The sequence below is a fragment of the Hyperolius riggenbachi genome, chromosome 4 (assembly GCF_040937935.1).
Source record: "Hyperolius riggenbachi isolate aHypRig1 chromosome 4, aHypRig1.pri, whole genome shotgun sequence".
Classification (NCBI taxonomy): domain Eukaryota; kingdom Metazoa; phylum Chordata; class Amphibia; order Anura; family Hyperoliidae; genus Hyperolius; species Hyperolius riggenbachi.
The window spans coordinates 213,964,973-213,991,427 of record NC_090649.1 but is presented as its reverse complement, the minus strand read 5'-3'; the positions used below and the strand labels follow the sequence as shown (position 1 = coordinate 213,991,427).

Below are 26,455 nucleotides of genomic sequence, written 5' to 3'. Positions count from 1 at the left end.
TATAAAGACAGCTCCTAGATTAAGTGTTTACACATTAGTATATAAAATAAGGTACATTAAGCAAGACAAATGTGAGCCTTAAGGCCCATACACACGTCGGACTTTTGCGAACGACGGGTTGTTTGAACGTCCCGTCGTTCAGTCGTCGGCACGCGAAATCGGGCGTGTGTACAGACTGTTGTTCGGGTGATAAGACTGAGTTTGAGCGATCCGTCGACGTTCAAACGACCCGTCGTTCGCAAAAGTCCGAAGTGTGTATGGGCCTTTAAAGTCAAAAAGTACTTAAAGGTAAACATCACAAAGCTATGTACTGAGAATACTTAAAGCACGCCTGAAGATATGGACTTCACGCCTGAGGAATATGGAGACTGCCATATTTTTTTTTTTTTTTAACAATACAGATTGCCTGGCTGTTCTGCTAAGCCTCTAATACATATAGCCTTAGACCCTGAACAAGCATGCAGATCAGATGTTTCTGACTGAGGTCTGACTGGATTAGCTTTCTGCTTGTTTCAGGTGTGCGATTCAGACACTACTGCAGACAAAGTGATCAGCAGGACTGCCAAGCAATTAGTATTGTTTAAAAGGAAATAAATATAGCAGCCTCATTATCTGTTTCACTCCAGGTGTGCTTTAATAGTTTCAAGACTGCAATAGAAAATTTTAAGTGTATCGGACGTCAGAATCCTCATACAGCTATGCCCCACTGCAGTGTAAATAAAAGGAGCACCAATTACAAATGGCTTAACGTTTTGAGTTTTGCGTCCAAAAATGCTGGACAGGAGGCCCCTAGCCTCCTATTTACTTTACAGCAGCATTCTGACAGTACCTTAGGCTCACATCCTTTCACTTGCTTTATGAAATATTTTTTTTCATTTTCAATGGATGAATTTGGATCCAGCACTATAGGAAGAAGAGTCCTTGTGGATGTAGCCTAGAAAGACTATTACATGTGTCTCAGTATCATGCTCATATTTTAATACTACAAAGAGCTACTTTTCAAGTCTGATTAATCCACAGCTTTAAACACTTTCAAACAACGCATATTTTGCAATTAAATTATATTATTTATTAGTGATTAAGAATTTATTTAAAATTATTTTTTGAAAAGTGCAACACTGTATTAATTTTGTATAATTAATGTTAACTAAATTATTTCAAGACAGAAGCATATTTAATTTCTATGCATTCTATTCACGATGCGGTAACAATAATTTAGTGTGATAAGCAAAATAATGTTTTTCCAAAGCACATAGCTAAGTTCCAATGTGTCACAAGAACATAGTCTTCTTTTAACAGGCTGTTAAATTGATTAGACAGTTCAGGAACAATTTCTTGGTTACAGCATTGACAAAAGATGAGGGAGTTAAGAAGTTTGATTCAGTTTTTCTTTGATTGCTGTGTGACATCTAGTTTTACATAGATCATTGCAAGTTTTTGAAATTGCTTCATGTTTCGGTTGAAGCTACAGGTAACCATCAAAATGCAGTTTGACACTGTATGACATAAAGCACACAGGAAGTGAAGGTTCAGGAACTTTCAGTGGCATTCAGGATGTGGAATTTTAGGAAAACAGAACTTTATGGAGATAGTACTTTAGGGAGGATGTAAAACTATAAAACCACTATTATAATGTTATCTCCACCAAAAATATTTTATTTTAAACTAGAATCGCAAGCATCATCACATAAAATATCTAGGATTTAGACAATTTATTTGTTTTTAAAGTAAAGAGAGACAGTCACAAATATGCATTTATAATCCAATATACAGCTGAAGACATTATTTACATGAATATAAACTGAGAATATATAACACGCCCCCCATTTTGCTGCCTCCATTGCTTTACCAGCCTGGCGGTCCACCATTATAGTGATCACTTCATAGGGCTACTGTTATTGTACTTCCCCAAGTGCAAAGTCTCATGATGGTGCTCCCCATTCATGGTGTCACCATTTTTTTAGTGTCCCCTTATAGTCTTGTCATTATTGTGACCCCCAATATAGTTTCTCACCATACCCAAAGAGCATGTAATTAAGTAGACAGGTGGTTGTTAAGTTATTTTCCACAGCTCTGGTTGCTGGGCTTCCTCATCATTTGTTGCCCATGCCTCCATATCCTCTGCTATTTAGCCTCTCTGTGGACATGTGATGTCACATGACCACAGCAAGACTGCAGAGAATACAGCAGGCGCAGTATGCCTGTGCTTACGTTTTAGGACAGGGGAAGGGAGTGGCAGGTTTGCTCAAACAAACCTCAGTGGGTCACATAAATTTGGATGCCGCCATAGAAGCCCATTTATAAAGCTGCTAGCAGTGGTGCAGGCCTGCCCATTATAGAAACTGCGGCTATCAATAGTGAGTTCCAGTGTCCTCTGGTACCCAAATTTACCATTATAGCCACTATTAGCTGCTTTTATATGAGTGCCTATGATGATGCCCATTAGTGTTAAGTATATATAGGGGGGTTAGTGTTAGGAGTTGGTAGGGATGATTAGTGTTAGGCATAGATAGGGGAGAGTTAATGTTAGGAGTAAGTGGGGGATGGTTAGTGTTAGGCATAGATAGGGGAGGGTTAGTGTTAGAATTAGGCAAGGGGTGATTAGTGTTAAGCATAGAAAGGGGAGGGTAAGTGTTAGAAGTAGGCAAGGGGTGATTAGTGTTAGGCATAGAAAGGGGAGGGTTAGTGTTAGAAGTAGGCAAGGGGTGGTTAGTGTTAGGCATAGATAGGAGAAGGTTAGTGTCAGACATAGACAAGGGACTGTTCAAGTGAGGGTTGTGGTTTAGTGGGTGGTAGTACAATATCAGTAAAATTACTGATACTCTACTATAATGGATAATAGCGTATTGGTCACACACACATTTTAATGTCATTGTATGCTGTATATTGTTACATGTATATTGGTACATTTAAAACATCACAGTTACTGTAATGAATGTAACAAGCTCAGGCAACTTATTAAGATACTTAAAAAGAAGCTGCCATTATGATTGTTGAGTCTGAATCTTATAAATGCACATTCATGTCATTTCTCTAAAGACAAAATTACCTAAATTAGGCACAATATAGCCCAGCAACAATTTTTCCTGTATTTTTCCTGTATTTTCAAGTTACCTGTAGGCCTTGATATATAAATGACATCTAAGAAATACACAACAGTTGTCAAAGAAAATTCTGATGTATAATATCATTATTTCCAAATTGTTTTTTTTTTAATAGGATTTTAGGATTAAGCTCTCTTTTTATGCTACTAGTAATGTAAATTTTAAACATGTCCAGGGGCACAGTTAATATGTCATATTCATAGCTTGCTTCTAGCTGCCATGCATGGTACACCATTGCATGTACCTTCTTTTCATTGCAGGGACATAGTATTCTTGACCATCTCTATCAGCCCCACAAATGCATTTTATGCTTGAACCGGAGTAGGAGGATGATGCTGAGCTTCTAACAGCAGAAGCTGAAGTGCTTCTTCTGCAGTGACAGAGAGAAGATGATGTTCCGTCAATCTCTTGCAATTCCGTAACTTGATGAACGTTCTACTTTCTTGAACATTTTTGTAAAGGAATAGATTATACCTGTTTGTTTGATTAAGTGAATTATTTGAATATAATACATAGCAGCCTATTTTAATCAGATTAAAAAAAAAAATAGCCCCCCCTCCCCCCTCGGAAAAAAAAAGTATGTAAAAAGAGGAATTCAAATGGAAGATCTAAAGTTCTTACCTTGTTTCTGGAGATATAGCAGAATAGATACACCTGAAAAGTACTCTTGTACACTCCAGAGGATTTTTATCTCACTCCGTTACTCAATAGCTGCTATAGACCTTTCAGACCTCAGGGGACAAGTTCACGGGCATGGCTAGATGTTTTGGTTTGAATGATTAGGATGCATACAGTAGATGCTGCTAGCACCACTTACATCCAGCAAAACTATGAGAATCAGGATTTTTTTATTAATCTGCATAATCAATTCTACGCTTTAAGAAAACAGCACAGTAAGAACTCATCCACTGAGGATGCGCTGTGCTCCATCGCATGTCCGTGCCGTCATTTACATTACCTGCTGTTTTGCATCTATTCCGTCCACTTTGCCAGCCACCGTCAATTTGAATTTGAAGTGATGAGAGGTCAGAGAAGGTGGCAGGTGGGCCCCTTGACACCCTCTAGGCCCCCAGGCACCTACCTAGGTTGCCTGGTGGATAAGCCTGCTCTGTATACATATCTTTACTTGATTCAATCAAGATGATATGTTGTAAATGCCATATTTTTAAATGAACTCCAGGTAATTTTTGCAGGATCATCTTTGATGTTCAACAGAGAAGAAATGCAAATGTTTGTTTTGAATGTTTTTTAGGTTCATTATGTAAAATAATGCTTTAAACATTATCTAACGGCCTTTACGCAACTGTTATAATTACTGTCTAGTATGAATCAGAGCACCACATTGTAATTCAGTGCTGATCAAATCTGGATGCTGGTAAGTGGCTTTGTCCTGTTAGATACGAAAGAATACATACTTGCCTATCAATACAATATTTTCCATTCCACCATATTTTATACATTTGGATTGAATCAATCAGATGTCGTCAGTGGACAGTGAGGGAAATAATTGGTTCAATCTCATCAACTGAATAATACAAATATTGATTAAACTGCCATTCGGGCACTTAAAGCCACATGAATGAAAGAGAGATTCTGATTAGGTTTCTTGAGAAATTACACTCTGTACTTGGAAAATGCTTAAAAATTAGTTATTTAAAAAAAAATCTTTAAGCTAATAATGATTTGCAAATCAATAAAGAAAAATGCCAATCAGAGAGGGACCCTAACCTATGCGTTAGCTGGACAGCAGTCACGGCCAATCAGAGTAGACATTTCAATCAAGGAAGTGTAATGCTAGTTTGCAGCAGCAGCCCAACCAGACTTTAGACATATACAGGTCTAATGAAATAGGGATATTTTTTTTAAAATTTATAACAGCCACTTCTTTCAAACTGCTGGGACATTAAATACGAATCAAAGAGTGCCAGCTTTTTAGATTACAAAAGGGGGAGCACTGGTGCAAGAGTCTTTTCACAAAACGAGTTCTCTTTTTGCAGAGTGCTGAAAAAAGTAACCATGCATGGACTATATATTTTATCTTATTAAGGAAAAATTATTATAAAATGAATAAGCAGATCAGGTTCAATAACCAATAACACTGGGAACACGAACAAAGGAAAGTAATATGACTTGTCAGAAAGACAGAAATGAGAGAAAATTAAAATTAACTGTTCTAGATAATATACTGTATATATATATATATATATATATATATATATATATATATATATATATATATATATATATACATATATCAAAATGAATTTTTGTGGACACTACTTCTTACTTTTGTGTTGAATATTCCTGAACTACATATCTGGCTTGACGGTTTCGGTATGAATGATCATAATGCTTCTGCTTGCTTTGATAGAAGGGGACAACCTTCGAAGACATGGCCCCAGCCTGTCCTTATACCTAGAGAAAATGAAGTACTGTTAATTTACAGCTGAAAGAGAATTCCACAAAATGTCTTTGTTTTAGCAAACAAATGCTAATTATATTATATGATGTTGTTTAATTTGGATTCACCTATTACTTGTATTTCTCCTGCATAAGGTTTCTCTTTTAACATTTTTGAATTTTTTTAAACTTTGTACCTAGTCTATATTTTGCTAATGGTTTGTAAGGAAAATAGGTTCTTCACACATAATGCTTAGAATGTGTTAACAATGGCCCTTACTCAATTCACTTTTTGTTCTAAGTTTTCTCCTAGGTGATATTTTCATATGTTATCAATAAAATACATTTCAAGGCACCAACAAGCAAGAAAATATTTAGGATATTTTTGACAGTATTTTTTCATCTACTGTTTTTGGTACTATTGGAGGAAAGGTGAATTGAATGAGGGTCCTGGTGTCCCTGCCAAGGTGTGTAGGTTATACACATCTCTGTGGCTCCACCACTCCAACACATTAATACATTGTTATATCCAGGATCTGATCTGTTGTGCCCCACAAGGCCCTTGAAATAGGTGTGAATGCAGATGATGATTACAGATTAAAAACACTATTGAACAAACTGTTCGTGTACTAATCTTTCTTGGATATTTTGATTTACGTGAGTGGACACCAACCACTCTTTGATCATGTATTGATGGTGTGCCACTAGTCTTAAACCTTGTATTCATAAAAACATTGGAGAGAGAGAGAGAGAGGAACGCCCAAAAGAAAGGTAGATACAGAAGAAAAGGTGTTTGAACATTCATTTGCCCTGGCAAGAACATTAGTCTTCAGGGATTATATACCAGTACAATATACCATTGCATACACATTTGCATCAGAACAGAACTGTTTACTTATTAATGTGGAATAATTTGAACTGGATTCTTCAGTTTTTTATTTTATTATAACAGTGCTCCTTACAGATTCAGACACTTCAACAGATTCAGTAAGTGATAGATTGGCAGATTGACAGTTTAGAGCTGCTGGCCATATCAACTCAATAATAAGTACCAAGTTTCACAGAAAGGAGGTTTGACAATATCTGCATTTTGGAAAATGTGACAAGGCTGAGCAAGTTTAAAGAAAACTGTACTGGAAGAAATATGGAAGACATCATAACCAAAAATTGTGGTTGCTCAGCTGTCATTCTAATCTTCTGGCTAATAAGAACATGTGTGCAAATAATATATTTTTAAACCCCGGTGGAACTTTCAACGTTTTAGCCAGGGATCGCTGTGCAGCCTCAGTATTGCTGTATAAGGATCCCTGGCAAATTTAGATATTGCAACAAACACAATTGCTAACTTCCAGTCAGAGCAATATCCTGCCTCTATCTGGGCTGCCATGTGGACCAGTGTTTGTGATTTTAAATTTATTTTTTGCAGCTTCTAGGATGCGGTTGACAGGTGAGTGGTTAGGGAGGGGACCGTGTGGGAGATGTGCCTACACGGGGCGTCCCTGTTAAACGACGCAATTCACGATTGCGTCCAACCGAAGCCTCCCACCTGAATGCTAATCTATGTAATTCCTGCTAGGTATGGTACAGCAGGCAAAGGGTGTATGACAGTGCACCTGATTGGCTGACAAGCGTCTGCTGGCCAGATAGAGGCAGGATATTGCTCTGACTGGAAGTTAGCAATTGTGTTTGTTGCAGTTGGCATTCAGTTTAGAGGTGGTGGGGTGAGTTCCCTGGAGGTGAGAGGTCCAGGGCTTGCCCGCACTTCCCTCTAGGTGTCGCATGGTGGTTTGGGGGCCCCAGTCAGTGAGAGAGACCTGGGGCCCCTGGGCTGCCATGTGGACCAGTGTTTGTGATTTCAAATTTAGATATTATTTGGCTATTAAAAGGTTCTATTTGAAAAAGAATGGCATGGGGTCACCTCTCCTGAGCCTCTTTAACCCCTCGCTATCCATGCAGGCTGGGATAGCCAGAGTGCAGAGCCAAGGACCACAAGCCAAGCCTCATACTCTCCCCCAGAGCCCTTGTCCAATTTACTCATTGTGGGAGCAAGAGGCTCTTCTCTGCCTCTGCATCCTCCAAAGAGGAAATGAGGATCCTGAATGGAGGGGGGTGGAGTTAAGGTGCTATGGTGGGAGTGACCAAATAACCATTCTACCAAGGTGAACAAATAATAAGTTCTGTATTTTAAAATGTCTACAATACTTTTTTACAAGTAACATAACGGGTGTGTATGTGTGTATCAAACATTTATCCTGACATAAAAATAAAATTCTGTCTTCAAATATTTACAATTCTTTTTTGCAAGTAATACAGAATTGTAACTAATATTGTTAATCACTCACAGATGCACACACATACAGGATTAGTGTATGTCTGGTTGACTGCCTGGGCTCTGTGGCCTACCTTATTTATTCTTACAGCAAAAGGGTCTTTCCAAATGCCATCATGCTCTGATTTATCACCTAACTTTGTTTCTTTTGGAAAAGCCGACCCCACCAAGAGCCTTCTGCCTCTACTCTAAAACTAAGTACATACATGTGATTATTCTTGCCAATTTGGGATTAGGAAACTATCCCTTGGCCAACATATTGGGGGCCTTCAGACTAGCAATGCGATCGAGTGGAGGGGGGGCAAAGGGCTTCCCGCAGTCGAGGGATTGAAAATAACATCGAGATCAGGCATGCTTGGGTGCCGGGAGTTGCTAAGGATCCAACATGCTGGATCATAAGCAACGATGGATGCTTATTGTACACACATTAGAAAGGCCAATGATCATCTTGTAAAGCCAAAAATATTGGCCTTAAGCTACAGTAGGAACATAAGGTAATGGCTGACTATGGTAGGCATTAGATTGTAAGCTCCTTTGAGGGGCAGTTAGTGGCATGACTATATCTGGGTAGTCCCCGGTTAACGAATAAGTTAGGTTTGTACTTTACCTGAATTTGTAATTAAGACAAAACATTATGTTACATCCAACCCCTGTGCTTCCTCTCTTCCCCCTGTGCCTCCCACGTCCCACTCTGTACCACCTCTGTCCCCTGTGCCTCCAGTGTCCCCTTATTGCCCTTTTATGCCTACTATGTGCCACCCTTTGTCCTTCTGTGGCTCCTTTATGTCTCCTGTGCCCCTTAGTGCTTCCTCCTATCCCCCTGTGATATCTCTCTGCCTCCTCCCCCCTGTACCCCTCTGTGCCTCCTCCTCTCCCCCTGCATCTCACGCCATTCACTTGTGCCCCTATGTGCATCCTTCAGTCCCCTGTCCACCTCTGTGCCTCCTTCCATGCCCCTATTTCTCTTTCTGTCCCCTGGTGCCTCCATCTAGGACCTTGTATCTCCTTCTGTACCCTGGTGCTTCTATCCATGCCCAGTGTGCCTTCAAACATGTCCCTGTGTTTCCTTCTGCCCCCCATTGCTTCTATCCATGCCCCTTGTGCCTCCTTCTACCCCCACCCCCCTTGTTTCTTTCGGTCACCTCTGTGCCTTTATCCATGTCCCTCTGTCATACACTCACCTCCAGCAATGACACACGGTGCACCAAAAGACTCTCTGTGGCCTCTGTTCCTGTCGCATTGGTCTTGGAAGTTAAGTCATTGGGCCTGGCATTCGTAACGGTGGGTTTATATGTTAAACGTTTGCAAATTGGGCACTACCTGCACACTATGGAAAAGCACAGTGGAACATGTCAATGCTTTGTTCAGGCAGCCAGTAAAATGTTGAATGTGTCCCTCCCCTTAATTTTTTTTTCCTGTAAGGTGAGCTTATGGAGACGTATGTGATTGATCTGTTAATCAGTTTGTACTTCTCTGACTAACCAGAGCCTGGACAAGGTCTTCCAGCACCCAAGACTGAGACACCTAAGTGTGCCCCTCCACCCCTCCCACCCCAGCCGTCACATACGGATTGCTGTTAGACTAAGAGGCACCCCAGAGCCCCCAAAACCTTAATCTCTAGTTATCTGGCTTGCAGTCACTGCCATGTATCCTCTTTTCTTGTTTCTCTCTGCTTCAAACACAATAGGGGAATGATAGCTGAGTGAGTTGTGTGCGCCCTCCTACACTGCGCCCTGAGGCTGGAACCTCTCTTGCCTCTGTCGCAGCCCAGCCCTGTGACTATTGTTGGGAATACACGGTTCGTTTCTGACGTGCATTTCTCCTCTCAATCGTTTTTGCCACTCGATTCTGCAGTCGGTTCTCTTTTCCCTGGTGCCTCCATGACATCATACAGATGGGCAGTTCCTCCTCCCATCTGCCCTACAGGACCTCCCTGAAGCTTTTAAATGTATCTCCCTCCCATATCCCAGAATTCTTTTTTGTGTCCTTGCCGGCCAGACAGATTCCCCCAAGTAGATCTCTTTGCATCCAGTTACAACGACAAGGAAAAACTCTTCTTTTCGAGGTATCCGACGAAGAATGCCCTGGCAGTAGATGCCCTGTGCCAGGTATGGGACTTCAGCCTGGCCTACACATTCCCCCCAGTCCCTCTAATCCACAGATTTCTGGTGAAATTGAAGAGGATGTAGGTAGGCAGTAGTTTTAGCAGGCATCCCTTACTGGCCCAAGAGACCATAGTTTCTTCTCCTGAAGTTATTAGGCCTGGAGCTACCTCTGCCGTTGCCTTGCAGGACAGATCTTCTGCAGAGAGGATTTGCTCATCCAAATCCACAAAGACTATGACTCATGGCCTGGAGGGTGAAAGGGATAGGCTCTTAAGATCTGGGTCTCCCCAACAGGTAGTTTCTACCTTGTTGGCAGCAAGAAAAGCTACTACAATGTCATCATACAATAGAGTTTGGCAAAAATTTGCTGAATTTGCTAAAGCACAGAAGTTTGATCCATTTCAGCCAAAAGTTGGAGAAATATTGCTGTTCCTTGATAAAGGAGCAAAGATGGGACTGGCATACAGTACTCTTAAAGGACAAGTGTCTGCTCTGTGGACTATTCTTGGTGGTTCTTGGGCCGAGGAGCCGATAGTTAGGCAATTCTTTAAAGCAATATTGAAAATAAGGCCTCCCAGAGTACCAAGATTTCCAAAATGGGACTTGCCATTAGTTTTGAAGTTTCTTTCTACTAAACCCTTCCTTCCGTTGCAGGACTGTTCTATAACAAATCTAACCATGAAAACTGCCTTCCTTATATCCATAGTGTCTGGGAGAAGAATGTCAGAGTTGCAAGTTCTTAGTTCAGAGGAACCTTTCACAGTATTTTTCAGAGATAGAGTAATCCTTTATCCTGTGCAAGCTTTTATACCTAAGGTATCAACAGCAAAACACTTCAATCAGGAGTGGGCTTTACCTGAGTTTAAAGACCCTGAAGATTCAGATTGTTTACATCCCTTGGATCCGGTGTCTACTCTGAAAGAGTATATTCAAAGAACTAAGTCCTTCAGAAAGACTGATAGATTATTTTAGTGACTTCTGGACAGAGGAAGGGTCAGGCAGCTGCTACTAGAACTACTGCTAGATGGGTACAGGCCTACAGGGTTCTGGGACTTGAGATTCCGCAGGTACTATCAGCACATTCCACTAGAGGGATGTTCTCCTCGTGGGCAGCTTATGGACAAGTGTCTATTGAGACAATTTGCAAGGCGGCCAATTGGGCTACCAGTAATACTTTTATTTCACATTATAAAATAGAGCCGGGGGCTCTCTCAACTATTGAATTTTGTTAAATCTGTTATCTCTTCAGCTGTACGTTCTACTGTGTGAATAATGGTTTAAAAAAAAAAAGTGGAATAATTTGGATTTTATATGAAAGTGTGGTCAGCATCATAAGTGTTTTCCCTCCCATTTTGTGTTCCTATGCTAGTTAAGGCCCATTAGTATGATGTCATGGAGGCACCAGGGAAACCAGAAAATTGTATACTTACCTTTCGGCAATTTTCCTTTCCTGGTGCAACTCCATGACAGCATACAGACCCACCCTGGGCCGTCTCGGTGTTCAAAGTTAAAGAATGCTGGGATATGGGAGGGAGATACATTTAAAAGCTTCAGGGAGGTCCTGTAGGGAAGATGGGAGGAGGAACTGCCCATTTGTATGCTGTGATGGAGTTGCACCAGGAAAGGTAAATTGCCGAAAGGTAAGTATACAATTTTCCTGTATCTTCCTCTACTTTTTCTTATCTTTTTCCATTCACTTCTATCAGAAATCGAGCAGCAAAAGGATCGAAAGTGAGCTTGGACATGTCAGAAAGTATCTATCGAACCCTCTAATCACCACAAAAATGAACTGTGTATTCCCAGCATAACTGATCATGATCAGCATGCACAGGAGTGAGGCTTGATCACATTCAATAGGGCTCATTCCACACTATGTGATTTGAAGTGAGTTTTTGACTCAATGCACATAGTTTGCATTTTACAAGGGAACATTAAAGTCCATAGACTTTCATTTTATCATTCACACTACAACAGTGAGTTGTTGTGAAGTACATTTCAACTCGCCGGTCGCCGTGAGTTAAAACTCATGGAAATACATAGCAGCTCACAAACCCATTCACACCCATTCATGAGTTTTATTCATGCATCATTTCCATGCATTTCAACTCATTGACTAGTGTGAATGAGCCCTAAAGGCCCATACACACGTCGGATTTTTGCGAACAACCCGTCGTTTGAACGTTCCGTCGTTCAGTCGTTCGCACGTCAAATCCGACGTGTGTAAAGACTATCGTTCGGGTGATAAGACTGGTTGGAAACCAGTCTTATCACGCGAACGATAGTCCGTACACACGTCTGATTCTGCGTGCGAACGACTGAACGACGGGACGTTTAAACGACCCGTTGTTCAGAAAAATCCGACGTGTGTATGGGCCTTAAGAGATGTGAAATTCCATCACCTGATAAACAGAACGTTTGCTTTTCCTTGAAACTTTCCTGATGGAGGAGAAACAACACACCTTTCACATACAGATTATTGTGGCAATTCAGTTGGCCAAATTAGTAGGGAAGAATGTAGCAACACTATATTAGACAAGCCCATTTCCCCAAGTATATATTTTGTTACCAGCACAGCAACCATGCATTTCTAATCCTCACAGCAACTCTGAGACAATACGCTGTTTAAAGCACGTGAAAGAAAATGAACTGTTAGTAAAACAGAAGTTTCCCCTCATGTAGTCACGTTGATGTTTGTATTAAGAAAAAAAAAAAAAGAGAGAGAGAGAGAGATGTATTAATTCATTAGAAAAACTACTTCCTGCTTTCCTGCACACAAAACATCTGTAAAATATTACAAACAATATTACTTAAAAAGGGATTTTGAATCAAATTAAATTGCTGAGGAGAAAAATGTCACGGTTTTTGCCAGGGGTGTAACTACAAGGGAGCAGCCCCTGCAATCACGGGGGGGGGGGGGGGGGTAATGGCAGAGCTGTGAGGGGGAGTGAACATTGGAAAGCACCATCAAAGTTTTGCTGAGGGGCCTCATGATTTGTAGTTACGCTAATCGTTTTTGTTGAACGTTATTGACAATGATGGCATCTTGCGATGCCAATTTGTACTGTAAAAGCTGACATGTAATATGTGAATTCCCTCAGCACTTTATTGGAAACATAATACGATTACTAGGTAGGGGTTTCCTTTGCCCTCAGAATAGCCTCAGTTGTTCATGGCATGGGTTCCACAAGACATTGGAAAAATTATTTTGAGATTCTGTGTTGACTACATTGCATCACACTGTTTCTCAGATTCATCAACTAGGCATTTGTGCTACCAACTTCCCTATCTACAACATCTCAATCCACCAGAAGACTGGATTGTTATCTTATGACAAGATGAGTTAATGCTGTTGATGACAAATTCCGTCTCTGCCATCCTGGTGCTCACTAGAACTCGAGCTTCTTCAAATGAGGCTACATTTTTACAATCTTCACCTATCTCTTTATTGATGAGTCTAAGCTCACTGTCTGCAACTTTCGCTTTCTGTTCTCAGCTGAGAGGATTGGAAATTGCCGTAGTTCAATGTGTTGTGCATTCTTAGATGTTTTTCCACTCACCTCATTTGTAAAAGCCTTGAGTATACTTTCAGTTTTGGCCATCCTTAACAATTGTTGCTCGATCATAATGACCATAGTGTCAGTAATTAGTGTTATGCAGTTATAGATTTAGGCTACAGCCTAGCAGCATGCACAACTACATGGAGAGGGGTAGAGGGATAACGGGTTGGTGCCCTACCCAGGGTTTCTGGCAGGGTGGTATGTGTAAACACAAAAGGATTATTCAATAATGGTCGACTCATTCACCATGGCAGATCACCAAACAACATCCTGGGGCAGCTGTACACATGCTAGAGTCTGAATGATTGCATTTTCTAAGGGTCATCTAGAGTCTAGAAGATGATAGATAGTGCTGAAGGAACATAGCAGATAGCTGCAGAGCAAAAGATAGTGGCGGCAGTAGTAGGTAATAGGGCGCACATCGGCACTAATAGTATTAGGCTATGCAGGAGAGGTTAGTGTTAGGAGTTAGTGAACAACTATTATTATTATTGTTATTTATTGTATTTGTAAAGAACCAACATATTACACAGCGCTTGACAATAAATAGGATACATACAATGTAAACAAGGGGTGAAAGACAGAGAGGTAGCAAACAGCTATACAACATAGCACAAGGTTATACATGCAAACAGGGTATAAGATACATGATCGTGTGATTTACAGAGACACAGCAATTCATGTCCGAGTTAGTCCATGGGAAGCGTGTCACCATTGGTGGGTGTGCATGATGAAGAAGGACATACTAAAGGGAGGGGGAGACCCTGCTAAAGGCTTACGATATAAAAGGGAGGGGCACATAAGGTAGGGCTGTGGAAGGTGCTTGGCTGAGAGAGTTAAAGTGTGGTAGATGGGGGGTACGCCATTTTAAAGAAGCATGGTTTGAGGGGTTGCTTGAAGGTATTGAAGGAAAGGGCGAGTCTGGGGGTGGGTGAGAGGGAGTTCGATTGGGTGGGGGTGGCTCTTGAGAAGTCCTGTAGGCATGCATGGGAGTGAGAAATGTGTGTGAATATCCGGGAGTGGTGGTGCAGCGGTAAGTGTTAGGATTAGGTAGGGGGCAGGTAAGTGTTAGGAGTGGGTAGAGGGAAGGGTTAGTGTGAGAGATAGGTTAGGTTAAGCGATAGTAGAATATTTGTAAAAATTACTGATTTCTTCTATCAGTATTAACCATTGCCCAATAGTAGAATATCTGTAATATTGCCAATATTCTGCTAGTGGCTCCCCGGCGCACAAATTCCTGGATATCTGTTCCACATTTTGCTTCAGTTTTTTTCCATCTGTTTGAATAGATCAGCATCTATAAGCACAATAGGTTTTCTGGTAGAAAACAGCATTAAAAATAAAATACAAAGCAAGGGACAGTAAAAGTGTTGATTAAAGAGTACTTTGTGAAAAATACAGATGTTCACATCTCAGTGGTATTGCCCGAGGTGTAGTCAGGAGTGAGTTACCGGATGTCTGCATGCAGTTTGTATATAGTGCAATAACAGTAATATCCAAGGATACTTCATCCCTAAATCAAACCTTGCTTTAGTTTTGTAGCGTGAATAGGACTTAAAGCAAATATTTTAATATATTTTTCTAGTCCGGCAAAAAGGGAAACTGAATTCCTAATTGGCAGCTATGAACAGTTGTTTTTCCCAACCCTTGAATTGTATTTAAACAAGTTCTGTCTGTAATCTTCATAAATCCCTGGATCATAGTGTTTCATACCATGAAGGCACTGGGGAACTATTGCTCCATAAAATACATATACCACCACTGAGCCTTGTTTATCTCAATAATCCCTCTCCTTGTCTTTGTAATCCTCACATCCCAAATTCCAAATATGCTTGGGAGTAAAACATTTGCTGAATAGGTTCCAGAGACACGGCAACTACAAGAAATGCAAAACTACAAAAGAAACTTCTGCTAAAAAAAAAAAAGTATCTAACTGCAAAAGTCTTTATACACAAGACTAACTGAATGCATGTTCAACGCTCCTTCTAAAGAACAAAAGCCCTTCTAGGTCTGAGACAATACAATGCAATAATACAATAACATAACATAAAACATTACATGCATCAGTGGTCAAGACTAGACTGATTAATAACTGTGTTAAGAGGCAAAAGGCTTAACGTACTGTAACTGTGTGTGTGTGCGCGTGCGTGAGTGCGTGTGTGTGCGTGCGTGTGTGTGTGTGTGTGTGTGTGTGTGTGTGCGCGTGCGTGAGTGCGTTAGGCTATGTTTTGAGTATCATGTGTGTGAGTATCACGTGTGTTTATCAATGCAGGTGTATATATTAGTACAGAGCTAGCCTTTGCCTCGAGCGACCTGAGGGCGCCACAATATTCTTTGAGAGAGCCATTAGGACATCTATAGTGCTTTGCCCCAGGCCCCCAGTACCGTAAGCACTGCCTCTGACAGACAGGTAGAGCGGGGATTTGGGAGGTAAGTCACCCTCTGCCCTCAATCAATCAGACCTCTCTGTACTCCCCTCTCTCCTCTCTCTGCTCAATCTATCTTCTCCCTAAACCCCTCAATAGCCTCCAGTCCTTCACTCAGACTCTAATTAATTATTTCTCTTTTCATCCAGCACCCTCCATGCTAACAGTGTCAGACCCTTCATAATGCCCTCCCCCACCCCCACCCCTCGCGTTCTCAATAGCCTAACTCTCCTTGAGGCCCTCAGTAAGCCTTTCTCTCTCTTGCCATCCAACCCTCAGCATTTTCAGTAGCATCACTCTCTCCCGCAGACCAATATACCCTTCTTCTCCTCCCCTCCCCTCCCCCAGGATCCTCAGTAACCTAACTCTTTCCACTCTAGACCCTCAGTAAGTTCCTCTCCATCCACTCCCCAACATCCTCAGTAGCTTAGCAGATGCATCTTTTAGCCCTCTCTCCCCCCTTCCATCCTGAGTAGCCTAGCTCTCTCACCTCCAGATCCTTACTAAGCACCCCACCTACCCAGGGCCGGATTTGTACTTTTTACCACCCTAGGCCACTGTCACCAGCCGCCCCGCTTCAGTATAGGTAGCAAGATGACTCCTCCCCTCTTCCCTCTAGTATAGGTAGCCCGATGACCCTCCAGGTATAGGTAACCAGATGATTCCTCCCCCTTTTCCTCCAGTATAGTTAGCCAGATGACCCCTCTTCTCTTCCCTCTAGTATATGTAGCCAGATGAACTCCCCCTTCCCTCCAGTATAGTTAGCCAGATGACCCCTCCCCCCTTCCCTCTAGTATATGTAGCCAGATGACCCCTCCCCCTTCCCTTCAGTGTAGGTAGCCAGATGACTCCCTTAAACCCCCCTTTCCCCACCCCCCACCTTTCAGTATAGGTAGCCAACTCGCCTTCACACCGCAGCAGCCATCAGTGTCACTCATTTTTCCACTCTTCTCCAGTGCAGAAGCTTCCTCTTCCTCTCCATCTCCAATGATGTCCAAGTCCGTAGCTGCCCACCACAATGCAAACGTGCACAGAGAGCAAGGTGGCCATTGCACAGGCGGCTAGCAGCAGAGTACCTGCTTTGGTGCCCTTCCTCCTGTGGTGCCCTAGGCCATGGCTTAGGGGGCCTAGGCCTAAATCCGGCCCTGCACCTACCCCTACCATCCTTAATGGCCTTAGTGTCTATCCCCCTTCCCCCCAGCCGCTCAACAAACCCCTCTGTTCTCACTCACTCCACAGCAGCCATCATTCTTTCCCTCTGGACCCTCAATAAAGGCGCACAGTAACTTTTGACTTTAACGGTTGTGCATTGATTGTTAGGGTAACAGTTTGGGACACAAGTGCAGTAAGCAAAATATTTCAAGGGGCTGAGAAAGCACACTAGGGCCTATTCAGTAAATAGCAGTAAAATTGTCATTAACAAACAGGCTGCCTGTTACTTATGCCAGTTGTGTATCAGCACAGTCTGTGTTATCTAAGTAATATGCAAACCGAGTATGTAACACAGACAGCATCATCAGTGTATGTACTGTATATGTTAAGCTAGGTACACACATCAGATAAAAGTATTTGAAAAATGAAAGATCACAGACCAATTTTACCCCCTTCCATGTAGTATAAGAGCATTATCTACACAGTCTATTCTTTTTTTTTTTTAAACAAATTTTATTTGGTTTTCAAATTTTAACAATCCTCTCAAGGAGTCCAAAGCATTTTTTGAACAGTCTTTAATCTTGCTCAGAGAGCCACAGCTATTCAGGTAGTAGTTGGACTCCCCTTGTGAGGAATAACAGACCCCTCCCCCCACCCTCCCCCCACCTTCCCCCCACAAAGAAGCCCACCCTTTCCCACCCTCTGCCATCGTCCTATAATCTAGTAAAACAGTTGGGCTTTATTTATTGCTAAATCAAGTTTCAGAAAATTTGGTCACTTCATAAAATTTACAGTGGACGGGGGACTAGTTATATCTTCAATTGGCCCAGCTCTCCTAGAAGATCTTTCTTCGCATACCAAGATGTATATCTGTAGGGTTTCATTAATTCATGTATCTCGGGTTGTTTAAATGAGTAAGTTATATAGTTTTTCCACATCTTGAAGAATCGTGCAGTGTGTTTTTCTTTATGCATTTGGGTCTCTACGTTATCAAGGTGGAAGATATATGTGAGCTCCTGTTTAACATCCCATATGGACGGTAGGCTGGGATAGATCCATTTATTATAGATCACTTTGCGAGCTGCAACACACAGTCTATTCTATTGAGCTGAACTCCCCATCAGATAAAAATCTTTGCAAGATGCTGTACACAAAGATCTGCAAAAGATCAGTTCCTGCAAAAAAAAATCAGTTTCTGCACATTGCATGCATAGTCTATGATATCTGCAGATCTCATACACACCTTGTTTAACGGACATTCATCTGCAGATCAGATCCACCAGGATGGATCTTCTAATCTGCAGATGAATCTCCGTTAAACAAGGTGTGTATGAGATCTGCAGATATCATAAACTATGAATGCAATTTGCAGGAACTGATCTTTTGCAGATACTGATCTTTTGCATGTGTACAGCATCTTTGTGTACAGCATCTTACAACGATTTTTATCTGATAGGGAGTTCAGCTCAATAGAATAGACTGTGTAGAGAATGCTCTCATGCTACATGGAAGGGGGTAAAATTGGTCTGTGATCTTTCATTTTCCAAAGACTTTTATCTGATGTGTGTACCCACCGTTAGAGTTTGTGTTGGAGTGTGTGGGCATCAGTGTGTGTAAGTGCTAGGGTGTGTTTCTCAGGGTGTATGTGTATATATATGCGCAAGCAAACACCTGCCCTTTATTACCTGTGATTAGTGATGAGGGAATATGGACATTTTAATCTTGCCAAATTTTTCAAAACATTTTTTATGCATTGAAAATGCATTTGATTTAACTCATTGTTAGATGAGAATATGCATTGCCACAAAAATTCCAGCTTTTCAAGAAACGTCAAGTAACTGTGAAAACTGACATTCTGCAAATATTAGGTCAGTTTTTTGAAACATTCTCTGCTGACAAAAACCTGATTTTTGCGGTGAAAACCTTTTGAAATGGCTCAGGATAATCCTTCCTTTTGATGACCGAAAGTCTCACACAGGTCCCTGTTACTTAATTAAACTTGGAACCTTGGCCAGACAACAAGGCACATCAGGCAGAAATTTTATCGAAGCACAGACTTGGGTGACAGCCATGGCCAAATATGCAATTCAACAAGGAACAATCTAATAAGATACTAATTAACCTAGAAGAGGAGCTTACGACCTTCCCCCAAGTGGGAGTCAAACAGCCACGCAAGCAAGTCTGCCAGCCATCAGTCTCCGTAAATTCTAAACACTCTGATAACAGAATGTAAAAAACCTCAGTTCTGTGCAATATCAGGACTAGTACATGTAAATATGAACGTCACCCATATTTTACTAATTCGCTTTGCTAAGTGCTGATAGTTTTTCTATTCCATTGAGCAGGCACTGGATTCAGAATATACACAGTTGCTTTTTATAAGATAACATTCTTGTCTGCTCCCCAGCCTCTTCTCTAGTGGCATGTGTCAGGCATGATAACATCCAAGTCGACTCCGCAGCTGTTGCAAACATTCAGCACGGTTGCTAAGACTTCCATCTACACAAGCTCATACAGTAAATCCCTTTCCATCGGGAGAGGCTGACTTAGTAATGCACAGCTAAGCTTGCAAGGGTGGCGTCTGTTACCATGCCACTAGAAACTATTCAGTTTCACAAACTCGACTATAACACTTGCGCACGGGTTGCCTGAGTTATGCATGGAGGATTATCATATAAATGTAACATATGTGCTTTATATTTCTTATATAACATTAGACAACTATGTATTTATATTTGGGAAATTTAGTCCATACTACCGGTAATTCTCTATGATTATCAATACCCAACAATAAACATCCTATACCATTAGCCTAATCTAAGAAAAATGTGATCATTACTTTCTTGAAGAAATTATAGGATAGATTAGAAAGCCATTTAAAATATAATAAAGCAAAACTTTCACAGCGCAGCAGACTTTTCTGTTTGATATTGAATTTCAGGTTCTCAACATGAACATCAGGGTTGGCCTTATAGTTCAAGTTCCTAGCATGTAACCCTTATTTTTAACATTCTTTTCTGTTTTATTATTTTAAAAGAAGTTTAAGCTAATGTTAACATATGAAGGGCAACTTAATTACTGTACTTCCAGATAAATACAGAATTTATGGTTTGGGCATAGTAAAGTATTGCCTATTATTTAAAATTCTGACACTCAGGCAGCCAGAAACTACATTTATCCAGCATCTACCAATCCCCAAAAAGTGCTGAATAATAGAAATGAGTGATAAAGATTTTGCAAAAAGTGAAATCATCCCAGAGTGTGCGGGGGGTAGGAATCGCGCGCTGTGTATGTAGGGTTCAACTCACTAACTCACCTAACTTGCCACCTCCCTTCTGATGCACTCCATGGTGCATTGCATCTTCTACGGCCACATTTACAGTGGTGCATTGTGGTGGGGTGTAATGGCCGCTTTTAATGCAGCTTACTGCACAGTAATGCACCACCTATGCGACATTCACAGTGTGGCGGGGGCGTCGTGGTACAACTGCATATAGTGCGATACTGCAAAACGCATGCGTTAACAGGTACAATGAAGCATACTTTTAATTGACTGCATGCTTCACTGTATGTGATGCAATGCAGCCGTAAAGAGCAGTATTATTTTTTTATTCTGTTGTGTTGCTTTCCTGTTATACAAGGAACATAATGCAAAGTCTCACTATGAGCGTGCCTCACCCCTCCACCTTCAGAGCGAAAGCTCCAGTTTAGAAGGTGTAAGTGTAAAAAGATGGAATGTGGCATGGAGTGCACCAAAAGGGAGGCAGTGGCTTAGATAAGTTAACCCCCACCACAAATAAGGAGGCTGTCATATTTAAAAAATACTAGTTGACCGTTGACTGTTGTGGGGATCCTTTAGCTTCAGTAACTTCTGAGTTACATACATGCATGAACCACAAAACCACTGGAGTCTGAATACACAATCTGCCTACTTGTTTTGAATTAGGGTAGCAGAGGATCAGCAACCAGACAAGCATAATTTTTAAAAGGAAACTGGCAACTGCATTCTACTTTATCCTTTCACTTCAGATTTCCTAGTTGGGTTGCATTTTTTTTAAGTCAATGGTTTTTATTGAACAATTATCAGAAATAACAGAGACAAACAATACAACATCTTCACTTGGTATCATACACAAATGAGTGGCTTTTCATAGCCCAATAAATGATATAGCCTAAAAACAGGCCAATAAATTAACATGCAATATAATACCATAGTAACTTCTTCTAACAATATGGCCGGCCTTGGTAGACAAAAAAAACAAAACTAGTAGACAGCCTTAGAACCCAGAACAATGGCTGAGCTTCAAATTAAGTTACAGAACATGAAGATTGGGTAACAATAATAGGATCCATCATATTAGGCATTTCATTGTGGGGAAGCCATCTTTCAGCAAAAATAATAAATGCAGTGGATACCATGAAAGAAACAGGAAAAATGAGAAGAAAAGCAAGACGAGGAATAAAAAAAAAGAGAAAGAAAGAAACGGGGAAGGGAAAGGTGTGAGAGCCAGAAAAGAGCAACTTAACCAGACAGCGGCTACCTATATGTCAGTCAGGTCTAGCGCATCAGTTCCACATATCCACTAGTAATCTCAATGTTTGATAGCCACAAAAATCTCCATGCTCCCTCAAAGGAAAATGCCCCAAACTGTCTGCTTGTGGCAAGGAGAGACTAGGAATGATTCTTAGACTGGGGCCCTACGTGGGGCCAAGCAACTATTTTCATTCCTCAGATTCACAAAATACATACCACAGCAATACAGAGTTTTGGTGGTTAAGGGGTCTGCTATGAGATTCCTGGATAAGAGATAATATACAGTATGATCAATATTTTTCATTTCTACCAGCCAGTCAACAATAGAAGGAGGGTCAGGTGACTTACAGAATGTGGGTAACATTAATTTGGCACTACCGAGATATGGCATAACACAGGTTTTTTTTTTACTTTTTGAGAAGCATAGGGACCAATAACAGCAAATGCATTTCAACAGAATGAGTCAACTGCACCCCAAGACATTTTAGAGTGATGAGGCAAATGCCATGCCAAAGATCTGTCAGTTTAGGACATGTAACCCATATATGTTTCATCACCCCAATGGGCTTGAGTTCACAAAGCGGTGCTAACTGTTAGCACGCCTGTGAAAACCCCCTTAGCACGTCTAAACAATCTTTTCGCGCATAAAACTTTACGCGCGCAAAACTTTATGCGCGTAACACTTTACGCGCGTACTGCACAGAGCGCAGGGCGCACCGCGCGAAGTGCCCATTAAAGCCTATGGGACTTAGCGCGCGTAAAACTTTGCGCGCGTAAAACTTTACGCGCGCAAAGTTAGCGCGTGATCTGATTGAGAAATCCGGTGCTAACCTACTTAGCACCCTGGTTAGCGCGTCTAAAGACTTTAGACGTGCTAAGTAGGTTAGCACCGCTTTGTGAATCAAGCCCAATGTGTTCCTAGCATCTCCAGCACAGAGGGGAAGAATTGCATTTTTAACATTAAACAAGCTCTGACACATTGGGCTCAAGCATGTTCATTTTATCTGTGAATTGCTGCTTGTCCAAGTGTTATTTTATCGGGACATATCTCCCTTAATCGGTATATGCCACTTTAATAGTGCCTTATTAAAATAATGTAATTTTAATGGTCATAGCCTGGGTATATTTTCAAGAACATAATTATGCTTTACATCTTTAACAGCAGAACCGCGCATCAAAGGCACAAAATATATTACCCTGTTATTTTTTTTACAGCTGAAATTTAGTACAATGATTATTTTTTTATATATCATAAACAAAATGTACCAAATGAAAAGCAAAGATATACTGGCTAACTTCTTAGTATTCAGCAAGTTGGAAGTAGCCATGCACAGAATTGCAATAGGTTTCAAGATGCAGCCATTTATTAAACACATAACAGCGCCTGTGTCTATTTTTTAATTCTCTTAAGCATGAGATGGTATTTGCAGTGAACGCAGGTTAAGGTGAAACTTACAGTCTTTTGTTATTGACAGGAATTACAGGAAAGTGGCTAACTATAGAAACTTATATGAACTACTGTGTCTGTTAAGTTCACTCGTCACTAGTCTCCAACCTAAAATGTCATGCTGCCTGACATTTCAACATGTCCACGAGATCAATTGGTTTGGAAATCCGCATCAAGATTCCATTACACTCTCAGCTACCAGATGGGGCTAAACTGAAGCTTAGACATAGTTACAGCACTTTCCAAGGCATTCAGCTTACTGCCAACCATCCTATAAAGCTATTATGTTATACTTTTTATTGCAGGAATAACCAAAAATATTTTATTTTAAATGTAAGTGAGTCTCACATTAAGCAAATTATCTGTTGGAAAACTGAGAAGGAAGCTTCCATCTGAGGCCACATACTGGGCCCAGGTCCATACATGCACTTATTAAACTCCAGTGTGAATGCCATCACTGCCTTCAAATAATTGTGCTGCTCAGGAGTTAGAGGATGACAGCCTCTAATGAGGGTATATTTTATTGAGACAGATCCTCTGTAGGCTCATCACACACCATACAATCTTGGTTGTACAGATTTACCAAATCTTTGTAGTATAAGGGCCAACATGTTGAGAAGACTTTGAAAGGATTGTTTTGATAGGCTCTTAAACTCTACGAAAGTGGTGAGATTGAACAACTAAGATCGTATGGTGAGTATTCTTAAGTAGGATTTACCACATCATGCCAGGAATTACAAGCAGTGACGTAGCTAGAGTCGTGTGTGCCAGTGCAATTTAACCTCGGGATCACATATTATTGTGCTCATTGTAGCTGCATGATACCAAGGGACAAAACTTATTTTACAAGGGCTTCCGGGGAAACTGTGATGACGCAGTGGGATGCCTCTAAATGGTAAGGGATACATGGCTGGAAGCCTAGTTTGACAGATAGGTAAACAATCAAAATCTACCTGAGATCAGTCATTTATTTGGTTTTCCAACTTGCCCCAACAATGAATCATGTCTCGTCTCATGGTGACCATGCTTTCACCACTGCTACTTTTGTATTCCATAATGCAGTTCATTAAAACACGGAATGGCTGAACGGAATGAAAAGAGAAAGAAATTGTGTTTTATTGGCTTGGTCACTGGCTTTAACTCTGTGGGTGTATGCTGTGCCTTCTTGCTCTTCCATGTAATGCCCTACAATCAGGGCACTAACTCAGAGTGATTGTAAATTCCCACTTACCTTCTCTACCAACTCCAGTCTTGCTCCACCCTGGATTGGGCATAAACAACTAAGAGGAATTCTAAGCTCCCAAGTGCATGGAGCACTGATGCTTAATTTGCACTTCTCTCCCACTTCACCACCCATCCTAGCCCTAGTTGGCAGTACCACAACAGCCAGAGCTGCACACATTAGTGCCAGGTAAACAAGCATAGAGTACTGCAGCCAGGACCCTTCCGCCCCCACCCATACACACACACACACACACCCACACACAAACACGCGCACACACACACACACACACACACACACACACACACACACACACACACACACACACCATTTTTTTTATCTTTGAGTGGTTGTGGGGGCTATAGTTACACCATTGCCTGGAGAGACTACTTTCCCTAGTGATGCTGGTTTTCAGTGTTCCTGTTTTATGGTTCATTCGATGACACTTGATTACTTTCAAGGCACCTGCACAAAGTATGACTGATGTATTAATTACACTTGCTGAATGCTCAACGATCATCATAAAATATAAGTAATGGAAACTGGTGAATGTTGTTCTTTGGCTAGCTATCTGACCAGTAAAGGAGTCTTCCTGTCCTCAAACATAACATAAACTATGAAAATGGCACATTATTTATGAACCCACAATAAATAGTCACACAGAACTTTTCAATCCAGACAAACAACCTTGCTGTCATCTTAACTGTCCTGATATCAAATGTTATCAGTGAGATCTCAAACCCTGTCTTACTTCCAGGATTTACTTTCCCCTCTACAAGTGATTAATCAGCATTGCTAGCTCAGTAATGGCCACAGTAGTTTCATCATAGAATTGCAATCTCAAAACATGACTTGTATTCTGTACTTGAGGACCAGAGTTGAGCTACACTGCTCTGTGTGATGATGTACTAAAGACATAGATTGGTCTATTTCGCCTTCAAACATCCACCCTAAATTTGATGAGTATTTAATATTCTTTTACATTCCTCTAACCTGATTTTTATTAAAAGAAAGATGTGATGGGTAGCAGCAAAATGATTCCTTCAATAGACTAGCAACTTAATGGGAAATTGCTGTTTCATTTTAAAATTGCTGTAAACATAGATCATTGCTGCTCAAGTAATTTTGCTGTTTCATGTTACTAAAAAATTATCAATTTATTTTTAATAAGCAGCAAACTAAGAATGTCCAAGAATGACACTAAGCTTCAATCAGACCTCTTTGAAACCATGACAACAGCACAGTGTTTGCAAAATAGACTATCCAGAAACTACCCTTGCTGCATGAGTAAATACTGTAGCTGCAGCAGTGCAGGAACCACTGTGGGTGGTCCTCATCCATTGACTGGGAGTAGATTTTGATGCTCTTATCTGCCATTTGTTTTAGACACATGGTGGACAAATGTTGAAATTATGATGAAAAAACTTTAAATGTACTAAATGTTTTTTTTGTTTTGTTTTGTTTTTTTGCGGAATTTCCCTATAACAGTGACTGGTATCATAAAACATAGGTTTCAGCTTGGAAAAATAATGGAATGTTAAAGTTGTTCTGATAGTGACTGCTTTGCTCACATTGCTCTGCTGTTTTAAGATTGCTCCAGCTGATTTGGCTCAGGTCCTGAGTAATGGGAATCGGATCTCTCAGATATTGCTATGCAGAGATAGGTCCAAATTTGAAACAGAACTGGCTGTTCTACTTACTTACTGGCACTCGGATGTGACCTGATAACCTAATGCAGGTTGCTATAGGCTTTTGCTTACTTACACCATGTAACAAGATATCATGAAGCACAAGAAGAGCCAGTCTCTTTCCACTAAAGCAGCCAGACATAAACTTTTAACAGCTTAAGTCAGACATAGATTGTTTAATATTTAGTAGTATAAGTAGGTTCTACATAAGGTCCCTTTTCCACTAGCTGCGTTTTTGCCAAAAATGCAAAAAGCTTGCGTTTGCTGATTATTAAATGCAGCCTGTTTAAAATGAGAATCTTGGGTGGCCTTTTCCACTGCTGCGTTCCGATGAAAAAAAAAAAGCACAAACATGTCTTTGCGATTATGATGCGTTTTGCGTTTCAATGTAAAGTATAGGAACGCATGAAAAACGCAAGAAAAACACATAGAAATGCATTTGTGTGTTGCGTTTTGTATTGATTTAACCACTAGTATCTATTTTTAAAAAT

The 26,455-nt window shown here is 40.8% G+C and overlaps 1 protein-coding gene across 2 annotated transcripts in view; it reads right to left on the bottom strand.

Moving 5' to 3' along the window:
- MYOM2 (myomesin 2) overlaps positions 1-26,455 on the bottom strand; it is a 222,968-nt gene that overhangs the window by 194,414 nt on the left and 2,099 nt on the right. The window contains exons 2-3 of one of the 2 annotated variants that reach the window (XM_068281345.1): positions 5,392-5,519; positions 3,349-3,474 (exon numbers count right to left, since the gene is read on the bottom strand). In XM_068281345.1, the coding sequence (XP_068137446.1) occupies positions 3,349-3,474; positions 5,392-5,498 (233 nt within the window). In that variant the 5' untranslated portion in view covers positions 5,499-5,519. The remainder of the gene's footprint in view (positions 1-3,348; positions 3,475-5,391; positions 5,520-26,455) is intronic. The other variant, XM_068281347.1, reaches the window with a different exon arrangement.